Source organism: Vombatus ursinus, unplaced genomic scaffold (genome assembly GCF_900497805.2).
Source record: "Vombatus ursinus unplaced genomic scaffold, bare-nosed wombat genome assembly UNPS02014768.1, whole genome shotgun sequence".
NCBI classification, from domain to species: Eukaryota; Metazoa; Chordata; class Mammalia; order Diprotodontia; family Vombatidae; genus Vombatus; species Vombatus ursinus.
This window is the reverse complement of record NW_020954546.1, coordinates 36,566,226-36,580,636: the sequence shown is the minus strand read 5'-3', so window position 1 is coordinate 36,580,636 and position 14,411 is coordinate 36,566,226. Positions and strand designations below refer to the sequence as shown.

Here is a 14,411-nt window from a genome sequence, read left to right as displayed (position 1 = left end):
CCTAGTGGGCAGGGGAGCCTGTGCTTCTCTAGGGGGAAAGGGAGGGGACACTGTGCTTAGATCATGGTTAACCTAGAGTTGTCCCCTGAGTCTAGGTGTTTCTTTTGCCCACCCAGCCTAGAAGTTCCACTTCCTAGGCCTGACACAGGAAAGACAAGCAGGGAACTGTGTTGGCGAGGCCACGGTCATGTGTATCTGTTAAAATTACCCTTGGCTTAAATTTCAAGACAATACAGCAACAAATCCCTCCCCACTACATGAACACAATACACACACACACACACACACACACACACACACACACGAACCTGCTGAGCTGCCTCAGAACTGAATATAAATAAATAAAAATAAAAAATCAAACTTTATAAAACTCGGGATTCAAACTTGCCCCCGAATTGGGGGACAGAAAGGGAAAGCCCAGGGGGCTAAGGATTATTGCTACCCCTACCAGCATCCACAGGGAGATGTAGGAGGGTATCCTGTGACCCTTCATCTCAGTAGTTCTCTCTGCCCAAAATCCTATACCTCAACTTCAGACCCCTGGTCTTCGGCCTCTTTACTCCCCTTACCCCTGAAAAACACACAGAAGAGCCAACGGGAAAAGAGAGACCTCATCCCCACTCTGCCTCGGCCCCCTCCTCCTGGATCTTAGATCCAGGAGAGAACTGAGGTTAGTACAGGCTGAACGAGGGTCTTGTCTGTAAGCCCTGAAGCAGGGGTAAGAGCCTTAACCACAACATCAGGGGAAAAAGGAGAATCTTCTGGACATTAAGGAGTTGGAGGTAGGGAGTGGAGCTTCTCCAGAGCCGTAAGGGGAAAGAGCTTTCTCCTCTGTAGCCCCTGCCCCATGAGGACCACACATACACACACATGCACGCACACACACACACACACACACACACACACACACACACAGCTAAGACACCAAACACAAAGAGGGCTAGAGGGGTAATGGGGGGTTTTTGGGGCCAGATGGAGGTGGGTGGGGATGAAGGAGCCGTTGGTCTCACAGTGCACTGCCCCCATGTCCTCCAACTCTCCCTCACTGCAGCACCTGCCCCCGGGTCTCTGGAAGTTTCAGGGCAAGGGAACTACCAAGGGCGAGGGCAGCCGAGGCAAAGAGGATGGGGGCAGCCTTGGTGACCCCCACAAAAGAGGTGAAGATGCTGATCCCGAGCACAGCTGCCAGCTTACACAGAGCATTCAGGAAGCCAAAGGCAGTGGTCCTGCAAGGCAGGGAGAGAAGGGTCAAAAGGAGGTGTAACGGGGGATGTGGGGGCAGGGCAGGATGTAAAGAGAGGCATGGTGAGATCTGTGGAGGAAAGGCAAGCAGATAGTGATGTTAATGACGAAGCAGCAGAAAGAACTCAAGGACATAACACTGGGGAGAGAGAGAAGGGCAGGAAATATTCGAGGGGGGATATGGGGTTTACAGGAAGATGGAGGTTATAAATGAAAGTGGGGAGTAGGGAGAGGGAAAGAAAGAAGACACCATAACAAAGCTGGCCATGGAAATCCTGGGAGTAGGGAGCACAGAAGCAACAAGAGAAAGGTTCTAGGTCAGTCCATCTTGCCCATTGGAAGGAACAGTGACTTTCCTCCATTCACCTCCCCACCCCCCACAATCTCTCTCCAACTCCACCCCTTTGGTCCCTCCATTCCCCCTATTGCTCCCAGCTCCCAGACTTAGGTACCTCTTGTCTGAAGGGTAGAGCTCAACGGTCAGCACATCCAGCGCGTTCCAAGACGCGATGCTGACCCCGCCAAAGAGGCAGAGCAGAGCAATCATGGCAGACTCACTGTTCCCAAAGGACAAGAAGAAGCAGGAGATGCATGACATCACACTGGAGCCCGCTGGGTTGGGGAATAGAGGAGAGCTGGGCATCAAGGCTCGGAGAGAGTCATAGGTCTCATGACCCAGCCACCATTTTCTATGCCTATGTATGGCTCCGAATCAACTAACCAACCATTTGGCCTGATTACTTTTACCTCCTGCCAGAGATGTCTGTCCTGGACCCCCACCACTACTTTGAAGCTCTTTCACAGGGCACAGATTGCCTAGCACAATGCCCCACACATAACAGGTTCTCACCAAATATTTGTTAACTAGGAAGTGATATCAAGCAGAGAGAACTAGCAGTTTTAGCACCCAAGATCAATTATGTACCCAAGCATAAAATGAGCCAGGGAAAGGAGCAGGAATCAGTGCTCTCAAATAAAAATTTTATGACTCATTCCATTTGGGGGGTGGGGGGTGGTAAGAAGGCAGAAACCCTAGGACGCTCAAGGATGCTTCTAGGGAGGTCATACAGTGGACAAGCCTAGTTGGGCAGTCAGGGTGGGGATGGGGCAGAAGAGGCACACTAGTAATTATCTATTTTAGCTAATTATTTCTGCTAACTAGGTGCTAAAGTCAATTGTTTCTACATAGCCAAGGGTTGAATGTGCCACCAGTGACGCTCTAAATCTCAATGCCCTGGGGCAAAGCCCCATGTCCTGCCCTAATTACTCAGCTGTCAAGGCTATTTTCTTCCCACCTCTCCCATTTGCTCCCCAATTACCCAACATTCGAAGCCGGCCAATCTTGTCCATGAGCAAGGCTGACACGATGTTCCCAGGGAGCACAGCTAGCGTCCCCAGAAAGCTGACGAAGTAAACCATGTAGGCACCTTCACCTGTGCCAGCCACGTCCAGGGGGCACCCCTCCTTGCTATGCAAGAATGTGCTATTGATCAGCCGGCTGCCTACAAACTTGTACTCAAACAGGTCTGGAGGACAGAAAAAACAACAGAGGGTTGGGGAGAAAGCATGTGTGTATGTGTGTGTGTATTGGGAAGTGAGCAGTGTGGACCAGTAGTCTGGAATGGTGGAAGATCCTGCCCCCCTCTCTCAACATTGCCCAGCATGCTTTTTCCCTAAGCAAAACACTGGTACCTGTGTTGTAGAATATCGTGTTGATAAAAGTGCAGTTCCGAAAGAATGTGTTACTGGAAGTGACATCTTCAAAATAACATTCTTCGAACAGTGAGTCCTCAAAAGACACCGATTTCAGTCTCAGGCCAATGAATCTGGAAGGGCCAGAAAGGGGGGAGGAAAACCAACAAGTCAGAGCCCCTAAGCCTCAATTTCCTCACCTTTAATATGATGATAATAGAACCACCTACATCACAAGATTGTTGTAAGGTTCAAAAGCAATAACTCAGAAATTGTTTTGCAAACCTTAAAGTACTATATTATAAACACTAGCTATTATTATTATTATTAAAGGGAGGGAGGGGAGAAAGATGAGAGATTTTTCTCTGCAGCCGTCCCTCCTATTCAGCCCCCCACACACACATTCCTGTCCACTACAACCTGTGCCTTTCAGTGATCGTGGAAGAGAAGAACTCAGAGATGTCTGACACAGGAGCCTTCTCCTCCAGAACTCCCAGAGACTGAGCCCTGCTGCCTGATTGGAGATTCCTTGGCTGGGAGCAGAGAGGGATTTGAAGAGAGGGTACGGGAAAAGCCCTCACGTACTTGTCATTGAAGTACTGCCCCCCACGGTGAATCTGGTTCTCCAGGGTGAAGTTGAAGGTCACATGCTCCACCCGCTCTCCTGCAAAGAGCCTGGTTCGGGCAGCATAGTCGACCGCCTGGAGGTGACGGATCATGTCCGGGAACCAGACGGTTAAGCCATAGTAGCTAAGGAAGAGAGTGTGGGGATGAAGTGAAAGGTAAGGGATCAATCATAATTCCCAAGTCAATAGTAACTGAGGAGAGGCACCAACCCATGGATGGGGCGGAACACAGAAGAATGGTCAGAGAGTGCCAGAGCAACACCTCCCCCAACTCTCCCATCTCTATCCCTTTCCACTGGCTACCCCACACCCTCCCCCCCCAAAAAAAGAGACCTGAATGTGCTCTGTTCCCTCCTCATCTTTTCCTCTTACAATCCCTGGCTTCCTGCAAGACTCAGATCAAATACCACTTCTTCCAGGGGGGCTTTCAAGGTCTACCCTGAAGCTAATGCCTTCCCCTCTGAGATTGCCTTCCTTCTACTCTGTACTTATCTTAGGATCACGGATTGAGGGCTGGAAGAAAACTTAGAGGCCAAGCCCCCTCATTTTACAGGTAAGGAAACAGATGAAGCACAGAGGTTAAATGACTTACCCAGGATCACAAGGCTAGTAAGGATCTGAGGCAGGATTTGAACTGGGTCTTCCTGACACCAATACACTATATCAACTAGCTGCCTAGTTATTTATATTAGTTATCTTTCCTACTAAAATGTGAGCCCCTAAGCACTGTGCCTGGCACAGCGTAACACACAGTAAATGCTTGTTTCCTTCCTCGTGTCCTTCCTTTCTTGGAAGGGCAGGGACTGAATTTGCCTTTCATTGTATCCCCAGTGCTTAGCACAGTTCCTGGCACATAGTAGGCATTCTTAAATGTTTGCTGACTAACTTTCAGCTTTTCCTCTGCTCTTCCCTCTCCCCCCACCCCAAAAGACACATATACCTATTCAACCCCAGCAACCCCTCACCTAAATGACATGGTGAACCACACACCCATCATCATCAGGGTGATGCGCCGATATTCGGGGCTGAAACAGGAAAGGAAATTCCCCCAAACCTAGAAGTAAGGGCAGATGGTCAAGGGGAGGAGGATATGGAACCTGAAGCACCCCTCCATTCAGACAGTCACCTCCTCCCAGCCTCTCATCAATGAGTTCCCCAGGCTCAATCCCCATTCTTTTCTCCTATCTAACCAGATACCTCTCCTCCCCTGCAAAATCCCCCTATTACCTGGCCCCCCAGGCTCATTGCCCGGACCCCCCAGCGCTGGTACCAGGTTCCTGTGTCTGACTGAATCTCAATCAACTCATCCTCCTGACGGATGGTCTTAATGTGGGTCACCTGGAGGAAAGTGAAAAGGTCCAGCAATCACACAAGGGTCATGGGGTCACTTGGCAACACCCAGCCTCATGAGTTCCATTCCAGCAGCAAACTAGGAAGTCATGGGTCATGGAGGCAAGTTAGATATGATGGAGGGAGAAAGAGAAAGACAGAGAGACAGAGACCTATAGAGACAGGGAGAGGGACAGAGACAGAGAGAAATCTGACTCAATGTGAGATAGCTCCTTAGAGAATGGAGAGGATTGTGGGGAGGTTTAGGGTGGGGAATAGCTAGGCGACAACCTATGTGAAGGAGGAATTGAGGGAAGAGTGTGATTGGAAGGGCTAGGTTATTCATTCAGAACACTTTCAGTATCTGAGTCTGTAGAGATCCCAAAGGAGAAGCAGTCATACCGAGGATGGATGGGAAGTGACTTACCGAGAACACTCTCTCAGGATGCCCCTTCGCTCTCATGTTAGTGTCATGGACTTGCTTCAGAACCATCCAGGCTTCATCATGTTTCCCATTCTGCAGCCCCAGAAACAGATGCAGGTTTAAACCTCCCAGTTTTCTCCGATCACAGTTGTTTCTCTCAAATCCAGTTCTGTCCTCCCTCACTCACACCCAGACCAGGCTGGTTCCTGTTCTGAGAGTTTTAGACATTTATCTCCCACCTAAAGGGCATGGGTTCAAATAACAGGCTCTGCCAATTACTAGCTGTGTGACCTTGTGCAAGTCATCTTAATTCTCTGATCCTCAGTTTCTTCTGTAAAATGAGAAGACTGGACTAGCAAACATTCAAGGTCTCTCCAGCTCTATATCTATGGTCTATGACATCTCAGAGACACACCACCAACCTAACTCCACTACCACCCCCACCCTCAATACATACACAAATCACACTTTCCGAATTTCCCAGGAAAACTATAGGCTCGGAGGTCCAGAGCTGAAAAGGACCTTAGATATCTTATCCAACCCCATCATTTAACCGAGGAAGCATCTGGAACCCATGAAATAACCTCATCGTAGTCACACACACACACACACACACACACACACACACACACACACACACACTGAGTAAAGGAGCATCAGGTCCAGGACTAGAATTCAGGCTTCCTGACTCCCTTTCCAGGATTCCTTCCACCACTGTACTCTTGCCCAGCTCAATAGGATCCAGATGGGTTTTGGGGTGGAGAGCAACAGAAGAACAACCCAAGGAAAGATTCTTACTTGGTGACCTCATGACAAGGAAGGGAGAAATTTGAGGATAAGGAAAATGATGAAAGTTGGACCAAGGAGGTGAGGAGGTCATGGGATCATAGACCTAAAACTGAAAGGAACCTCAAAGGTTACCTAATTCAACCTCCTCAATTGGATCACAACAGGACATTGGAGGGCAATGGCCCCTAGCAGGTAGAAAATTCCCCAATGTTCTCCCTGGGGAGTCTTTGGGACTCTCTCTGTGACTATTAACCCACCATCTCCTCAAGAAAGTGTGGAAGGAGAGGAAGGAAGGAGACTAGCATAAGCAGGTTGGGGGCCTGATATGGGGTTGACATGAGTACGGTGACAGAGGAATAAAACCTGAGATTCTGAGAGAAGGAACAAAAACCTGAGGAGGCAGAGGCCACACAAAACAGACAGCAAGTGGCCTGAACTGTTTGTTTATATTGCTAAGAATAGAATTAGGTAGGGATGCCTCACCTTCCTGTCTTTTGCTTCTGTTCACTTATTAGCTCTCTCAGGCAGAAAGGAAACAGGTATTTATTAAGCACCTGCTATGTGCCAACTACTATGCTAACACAAATATTATCTTATTTGAGCCTCACAACAACCCTGAGAGGTAGATGATATTATTACCCCATTTTACAATTGGGGAAACTGAGGCAGACAGCTGTTAAGTGACTTGTCCAGGGTCACATAGCTGATAAATGTCTAAAGCAGGAGTTAAACTCAAGTCTTCCTGACTCCAAGCCCATAGCTATGCCCATTGTAACCCCTTAGGTGTCTCTCTCAGGTGAAGAGGCTGTGTTATCAACCTTTGTTTCTTATGGGAGCTTCCGGTTCACTATTATTGGTTAAAGAAACTGTTTTCTTTAAGATAAGAGGTTAACCATTGTATATCTGATCTATATGTTCCATTAGAGAAAGAAAGTGGCAAGGTACATAGAACAGAGAGAGATTTTACAATTGCTGGGACCTTCCCCATGTGGATATTTGGAGAGGAAAAAAGGAATTATTGATTCATCTTTGCAAATAAGTCCTAAGAAACAAGGAAAAAAAAAAAAACAGGGCACAAGTGTAGCAGTCTTTTTCACAGAAAAAGGCTGTGAATAAGCTGGGAGCTAGTATTGCTAAAGTAGCTGTCTCAAAGAAATAACTTCTTCCCATTGTCCTCTCCTCTGGGTGTTAAAAGGAAAACCATTCCCCCTGAGGGGTGGAGCTGAGGGATTTGACTAAAGACAAAGTCAGCCTGAAGAGAGGCACTGAGGGGAAAAAAGGTGTTACTACCAACAAGCCGGTAGGGGCATGAAAGAGGGAGTGCTGGAACTAGCCCTCTCCCCATCACCACAATAGGACCTACCCCTACACGACTGCCAGATATAGATGAGAAACTGAGTACCATGGAGTTAAATCATGTGCCCAAAGCTACCCAGGTAATTAGGTGTCAGAGTTGGGATTTGAACCTAGGTCCTGACTCAAGAGTTCTTGATGTCCAGAGCAAATGGCCCTTGGTAGGAGGAATAATGTGGCAAGGGAGGCAGAACCATACCAGAAAATCACTGAACTCAAGGATCTTGAACTACAGGCCCCCTTAAGAAATTGTCCTGGGCCACTTCTGAGTGGTTGCATGGAACAACATATGGAACATATTAAACCATGGATGACATTGAAGGGTCCTATACCATACCCAAAATGCCACAAAGAGTAAAGGCAGGAGGCAAAATCCCACCCCACAGGGCAAAAGCAGTTGGTGAAAGGGAGAAAGCCAAAACAGAGACCTAGGATCAAACTGAACCAGGTAGAAGTCATAAAAGCCTCCAAGGGAAGTCAAAAATCAATCAGATAAATGGTAAAAACCAAGGAGCTAGAAATCCCAAAGCAAAAGGTTTCCCCTCCCAATTTCCCTCATCCTTTACCTCCAAGAAAAATCGGGGGCTCTCTGGCTGTGTGGTCAGGGCCCCAATGGCAAATACAGAAGGAAAGGCACACACAAGAACAAAAACCCTCCAGCTATGGAACTGGTAAGCAGAACCCATCTGGAAACTCCATCCTGCGGGAAAAAAAAAAAAGGTGAAGGGATATCACTAGAAACCAGAAAGAAAGTCATCTGGAAGCTCCACCCTGGAGGAATACCCATTTCGGAGGGGGGAAATTCTAGGGTTTTCACTCTAGTTGGGAACGAAGGTTCCAACCATGCCAGATTAAGGGGAGATTCTGCCTCAGGGAGAGGAATCTAAAGGGTATTTTCAGGTGGGTAAGGTCCCTTGGAGGGCTCTTACCATAGTGAGGAATGATGGCCCAGGCCATGGCAGCTGCATACACACCACCAATCATCCAGAACATGCAGAGCCAACTCAAATGTTCCCCTCTCTTCTCTTGGGCCAGGAACTCAGAGAAATAGGAGAAGACAATAGGGATAGACCCCCCAATCCTGTAGGGAATTCCAGGGAAGAGGTTGTTAAAGAGTAGATCGGGAGTCAGATCCCCATCCCATCACCCACCATCACCACCACTCCCCAGATCCAGACTCCTCCCACCAGAGGAACTAGTCCTTCCAATCATTACCCTACCACCAAACCCATTCCCTAACTCCTCTCTTTCTTGAAAGATGGGAAAAGTAAACTATGGCAGGAGGCAAGCTTCTAAGATGAGGGGTTCTATAGAAAAGGAGAGGCCTTAAAGATTAGGAGGAGGGTTGAGGAGATTAGGACAGTTAAAGAGATGGAGAAAGTGCTGGGAGGAGAAATTTAATTGAAGAGAAATCCAAGGGGAAGGTCTACAAAAGGTCTTAGAGACAGAGTAGGGCAGATACAGGGCAATGTTGGTTAGAGAAATGAGGGGAGTTTAGAGATACACTGGAAATACCAAGAGGATGGGAAGGTCTAGGATTTGAATAGGTTCCATAATGTTTAGAAAATTAGGAATCTGGGGAAATGAGAAAGCTTATGGGTGCTATATAAACCTAGGGTTTAGGGTGGCTTCCACCAGAAGATCCTCATGAAGGCATTTCTGAGGAAACTGAGGACATTAAAATGGGAGGGTACATCTGGGAATGGAAGCAGAAGTTGTAGCTGAATTTGGGGAATACTTGGTGTTGGGATAGGAAAGGGAAGAAAGGAATCTTTGGAGTAGGCACTTACCCAACCCCAGAGAGCAGGCGGCAGAGGAGGAATGTGCCATAGCCCTGGACGAAGGATGAAAAGAATGCAAAGACACTGTTGACGGAGAGTGAGATGAGCAGACATTGTCGCCGACCCAATCTGTCAGCCAGACCCCCCCAGAGAAAGGCTCCAACCATCATACCCAGGTAGACAATGAGTCCTGGAAGGAGAAACATGGAAGGGAAAGGATGGAAAGGTCAGTCTTGCCTCCTCCAGTCAAATGAATACAAAATGAGGTGAAATTACAGCAGGATGGATCAAGGTTAAACCTGAGAAAAATCATCTGACTGCTTAAGGAGACCCAGGGTTAAGAAATAAGACTAGGGTGTTTGGGCCCCATTTGGCAAGGAAGTAGACAGGGCAACATGGCAAGAACAGAGAGGAGAACCCCTGAATTAAAACATAATGGGGCTCTGGATATGGAAATAAACAGATATGGGAATAAAAGAGTGAGATCTGATCCACTCTAAGGCCCCTCTCCCCAGGACCCTCTCAAAGCCAAATCACCCCCCCCACTCACCCCCATTGGTGTCAGCTAGAGATCTCTTTTGTGTTCTTTGGTGAAGGAGACAACGCATCTCCAATGAATATATCTTTTAGTCAGGAAATCCCCATTTCCCCCATTAGATCTAACCTTTATTTCTTCCAACACCAATCTAACCACTCTCTTCTTTTATAACCTCTTCCCTTTCACAGTCTGTGGAACTCTCTCCATCATCTCCTCTGGGAAGAGGCCAGAAGAGACCTTCTCTGCCCCAATCTTTTGTCCTGGGACTATTGACAATTTGGGCACTACCAGGGGCCACTCAAGTGTCAATGGAGTATAGCTTTCTCAGCTTTAGGCCCAGAAACTTCACGAGTCGTCAGCCACACATCCCCATCTGGAACTGAGAGCTGGGGGTAAGGACAAATTGTCCCTCTCTCCCATCCAAGCAAAAGAACTGGGATTCTGACTTCTCAGTTTCCATTCCCTATCCACCAAAGGAAAGGAATAAGCCCTCTCCCAACAGGGCACAAAGGAAGCCTAGATGAACAGAGTGGGTCCCATTGTGACAAAGATTAATTTCCATGAAAATAAACCCTTTCCCTTGACCCTGGCCCACCTTCTAAGGGGAGTGAGAAGTCAGGAGAGGAAAACATAATCAAGCTCATTACAATTCCATAATCACAAGACCAGAAGTTGAGTAGACCACAGATTCTCTTTCTCCTATTCTACAAGCCATGGTCCAACTCCTTAGGGGAGGACCAAGGGTCCCAAACCTTAGTTGTGAACTAGGAAAAAGACCTGGACAAAGACCCTATTGCCCTTAGGAGATACTTTGAGGGATCACTTAGTGCCCAGCAGAGTTTCTGTGGCCAGAGCAGAAATGGAATAGGGAACCATCTAGGAGATAATGGGTGAGAGGTAGAAAAGGAATAGGAAAGACTTTGGTTTCTCACCCAGCATGCCCTTGTTGGAGTCAGACAGGCACATGTCCTTTTCAGCACTGGGCAGCACAAACCCCACCACGAAGATTTCGACCCCATCAGCCATAAGTGCCAGACCCAGGACAAAATAGAGGGTCCATTGGAACCGGCCATGGCCACACTCCCGCAAGATGGTTTCATACTGCTGGGATAGCTCTTCCCTCTCCTTCCGCCGCTGGGCTTCCCCTCCAATTCCAGGGCCTTCTCCATCACCCAAGCCTCCCCTCACCCCAGCAAGGGGAGCCCCATCCACCAAGCACTCTCCCTTTCCACTTGATTCTCCCCTGGGGATTCCCTGATATTCCCCTTCATAGATCTCCTCATCCTCATCATGGCCCTCAGTGGCATCACTAGATGCGCCCCCTTCTTCTTCATCTTCTCTAACTCCATCCCCACGGTAATAACCATCAGCTGGGGCAGGGAAGTCGTCATCATCATCATCCTCCTCAAATCGGGCATAGGACCTCCTCGAATATTCATCCTGAACTCTGTCAAGGCCCTTGACCACCTTCTTGGTTGCATGCTTCTTGACTTCCTTTGCAATATCTTTAGCTCCACGGATGAAGGCTGTCCGATCACGGAAGCCTTCATCCATGGCAGTGACTGGAGTCTTTGGACACCCCTCAGGGGTCCTCCCTCTGCCTTTTCTCCCTCCCTGTCCTGTCCCTCAAGAAATCTCTAGATTTTAGAAGACCCCCCAGTAAATGCACTTTACCCCAGGTAAAGTACATTCAAAGAGCTTTGGGCATAGAATGAAAGAGAAGGTACGACCAGAAAGGGGCATGTATTGGAGGGGTAAGGAGCAGGAGAGGGAGGCTTTGATGGTATTTGGTGGAAAACATAAAGCTACAACCTGTTCAACATAGTAAAAAAATAGGGACTTGGGGAGAGGTTAAGGGAAAGGAAAGGAGAATCAGGTTGGTTGGAGCTGAGTTGGAATGTTCAGGCTAGAAAAGGGAGAGCAGTCAGGTCTCTGCAGGAAACATTGGTGTCCTGGAAAAGAGAGAAAAAGAAAAAGAAAAAAAGGATGAGAACCGAAGCCAATCAATATACAAAGTAGTCTCTTTCCCATCCCAACCCCCATCATACCCAACCCAAGTTTTAAAATGAAGAAATAGTCCCAGAATAATGATTGAACCAGAGATGAAAGAAGACCCAGGAGGTCATCTTTTTCCTCTCATTAGCACCCTCTAACCTTAGCTTTGGAGAACAGCTCCAGGTTCCACACAAAGTCTGTCTAGAACCCTATTCCATCAACTTATCCCACCCCTTTTCCATTAACCTCAGAAACCCTACCTGCCCTACTAGACACAGACATACTAGACTAGAACCAGACATAGAGAGATGAAAAAAACCAAAGACATATTAGCATTGCTGTCTAATTTCCTTCAGCTTGATGCCACATTTTTATTATTATTATTGCTTTTTTGGTGCAATAGTTAGAGGGTATATTTAGCCCTGTTGTTTGGTCACTTTGGCCTTCATCTCAATGTATGATAGGAGGCAAGATATGAGTGCAGTGAGGCAGGTTTAGAAGATGGTGTTCCCACATCCTGCCCATCATCATACTTCTGCGGCCCAAGCCCCACAAGGACAACGCTTCCATTTTTTTAGACAGTAGTATATGCCTCATGCCTCTCCACCTGTGTCACAGATAGAATCCCATCAAAGCCAGGAAGTTCTGGGTTCATAGACACATCTAGAAAAGACCTTAGACACCGTTGAGTCCAAACTCCTTCATTTCACAGATGACAGGATTGAGGCCCAGTGAATTTAAGTGGCTTGCCTAAATCATGCCCTAAAATTCAATCCTCTGGTCTCTGACTCCAAAGACAGATCTCTTTCCACTATACCACAGTGTCTCCCCCTCCTATGGTGGAACTCACAGAGATTGACATGAGCAGTCCAGCCAGAGCAAAGGTTCACATTCTACAAGAAACAGAAACAAATGAGGGCCATCTCTGGGTACAACCTAAGGGGGAGGAAATATTGGCTAGGGAAAGGGAAGGAATGAAGGAAAAGGGAAGTAGGTCATGGGAAGGAAGTAAGGACATACTAGGTTGACTAAGTGTCTTCCCAAGTTCTCCAAGATCCCCCTGAATGTGCCCTACCCTCTCTATCCATTCATGCCCCACTATCCTGACCAGATCATACAAGGGAAGAAAATGAAGAATAAAGATCAGGGGCAGCTAGGTGGCACAGTGGATAGAGTTCTGGCCTTGGAGGGAACTGAGTTCAAATCCAGCCTCAGACATTTAACATTTACTAGCTGTGTGACTCTGGGCAAGCCACTTAACCACAATCATTTCACAGGAAAGGAGAAGAAGAAGAAGAAGAAAGACCAAGATTTAAATAGGAGGCAGGCCTGGGAAAATGTGACTAGTACTTCCTCCAGGGACCAACAGCTGGATCCCCTTTCTCTTGTAGGGCTGTACAGGAGCATCTTCATTTCAAACTTACTTACCTACTGACTCCTCCTTCACACTTCAGAAGTCTTAGGTCTTCTTCCCAGTCCTCCCTCACCATCCTGCCCCTGAGGACTTCCCCTCCTAATCTCCCCTTAATCCTTTCTGTCCCTCCTCCCTGGAGTTGGGGGAAAAGGACTTCAGGGACACTGCATTGCGTCAAAGATTGGTGCAGAATAAGGGGGGGGACGTGGGCTCCCCCCAAAAAAAACAGTCCTAGGAAAAGATCATGGTAGGTGCACACATATGCTCCTATGGGGTATGTGTAAAGTCTTATCAGAGGAGGCCCCTTATAAACAGCTGTAGGTTGGGCTGGAGAGATTGAGGACACCCCTGGATAGGAGATTGGGAAGTAGTGATATAAAGGGCAGAAATCAGAGCCTACATCTCCCAAGCTGAGTGTCTAAAACACGAGAAGCTTGACCAAGACTAATGATCCCTATAGTGGAAAGAGGACCAGTTTTGGAGTCAAAGGGCCTCAGTTTGAATTTTGTCTCTGCTGCTTACTTACTTACTTACCTGTGTGACCTTGTACCACCTCTCTGGGCCTCAGTTCATCATTTAAAAAAAGAGTCGGACTAGATGGTTTCTGAGGTCCCTTTCAGTTCTAAATCTATATTCCTGTGATCTTTTCCAGTAGCAGTGAACACTCTCACACACACACACACACACACACACTCCTCATCCCTCAGCAAAAAGAAAGAACTGATCCAAAATGGGTCTCCCAAGAGTCTTGCAGGAAGCAGCAGGATCAGCCTGAGGTCATACCCTGTGGTTGTCACTCCATTTGCCCCAGGGATGTGGAGACTGAAGATGGTCTCCAGAGCGATGGAGCAGCTCAACTTTCCCCTCTTTCCCCAGGTAACAGAGTCAGACCAGTCAGATGAGGGAGAAGGGGAATCAGAGATTCCAAGAGCTGGCTAAGGCTGGAGGAAATAATGCTATTTTTAGCTTCAGTCTCAGTGAAGTGTGTAGGGAGAGACAGGGGGCTAGAGGAGGGAGAGCCTAGGAGGGTGTGATATGGAGAGAGTCAGTTATAAACACTGTTAGACCATAAAAGCTAAATTCACTCCTCTTATGGATTCTGTAGAGCAAGTGTGTGGAGGGAATCAGGTGTTTTCAGCGTCCTTAAGCTAACTATGGTTGGGAGATTTGGGGTTTAGAAGGACCCCAATACCTCAAAAGCCCTCAGATATGAAACACAATCCATCTC

At 47.6% G+C, this 14,411-nt stretch overlaps 1 protein-coding gene across 4 annotated transcripts; it reads right to left on the bottom strand.

Annotated features, from left to right (window-relative positions):
- Positions 1-919: 919 nt before the first annotated feature.
- Positions 920-11,328, bottom strand: LOC114043264 (synaptic vesicle glycoprotein 2A). Of its 4 annotated transcripts, XM_027862334.1 has the most exons (14): positions 11,221-11,328; positions 11,007-11,175; positions 10,707-10,937; positions 9,246-9,426; positions 8,385-8,536; positions 8,022-8,155; positions 5,317-5,406; positions 4,788-4,898; positions 4,526-4,614; positions 3,520-3,684; positions 2,935-3,068; positions 2,562-2,768; positions 1,695-1,854; positions 920-1,226 (listed from the first exon to the last, which is right to left on the bottom strand). In XM_027862334.1, exons 1-14 carry the CDS (start codon positions 11,326-11,328, stop codon positions 1,043-1,045), a joined length of 2,115 nt encoding a protein of 704 aa, XP_027718135.1. In that variant the 3' UTR covers positions 920-1,042. The 4 variants fall into 4 exon arrangements, with proteins under 4 accessions (XP_027718135.1, XP_027718134.1, XP_027718133.1 ...); XM_027862333.1 differs by having other exon boundaries at positions 11,007-11,328; XM_027862332.1 differs by having other exon boundaries at positions 10,707-11,328.
- Between the last annotated feature and the right edge of the window lie 3,083 nt (positions 11,329-14,411).

What these genes read in the sequence shown, in the direction of transcription:
- LOC114043264 (XM_027862332.1), bottom strand. Translation starts at nt 11,328, where the DNA reads ATGGATGAAGGCTTCCGTGATCGGACAGCCTTCATCCGTGGAGCTAAA. An exon ending in CGCCTGCTCTCTGGGGTTGG is followed by an intron (nt 8,537 to 9,245) that starts GTAAGTGCCTAC and finishes AATTCCCTACAG; the next exon opens with GATTGGGGGGTCTATCCCTA. An exon ending in GGGCAGTACTTCAATGACAA is followed by an intron (nt 3,069 to 3,519) that starts GTACGTGAGGGC and finishes TGGCCCTTCCAG; the next exon opens with ATTCATTGGCCTGAGACTGA.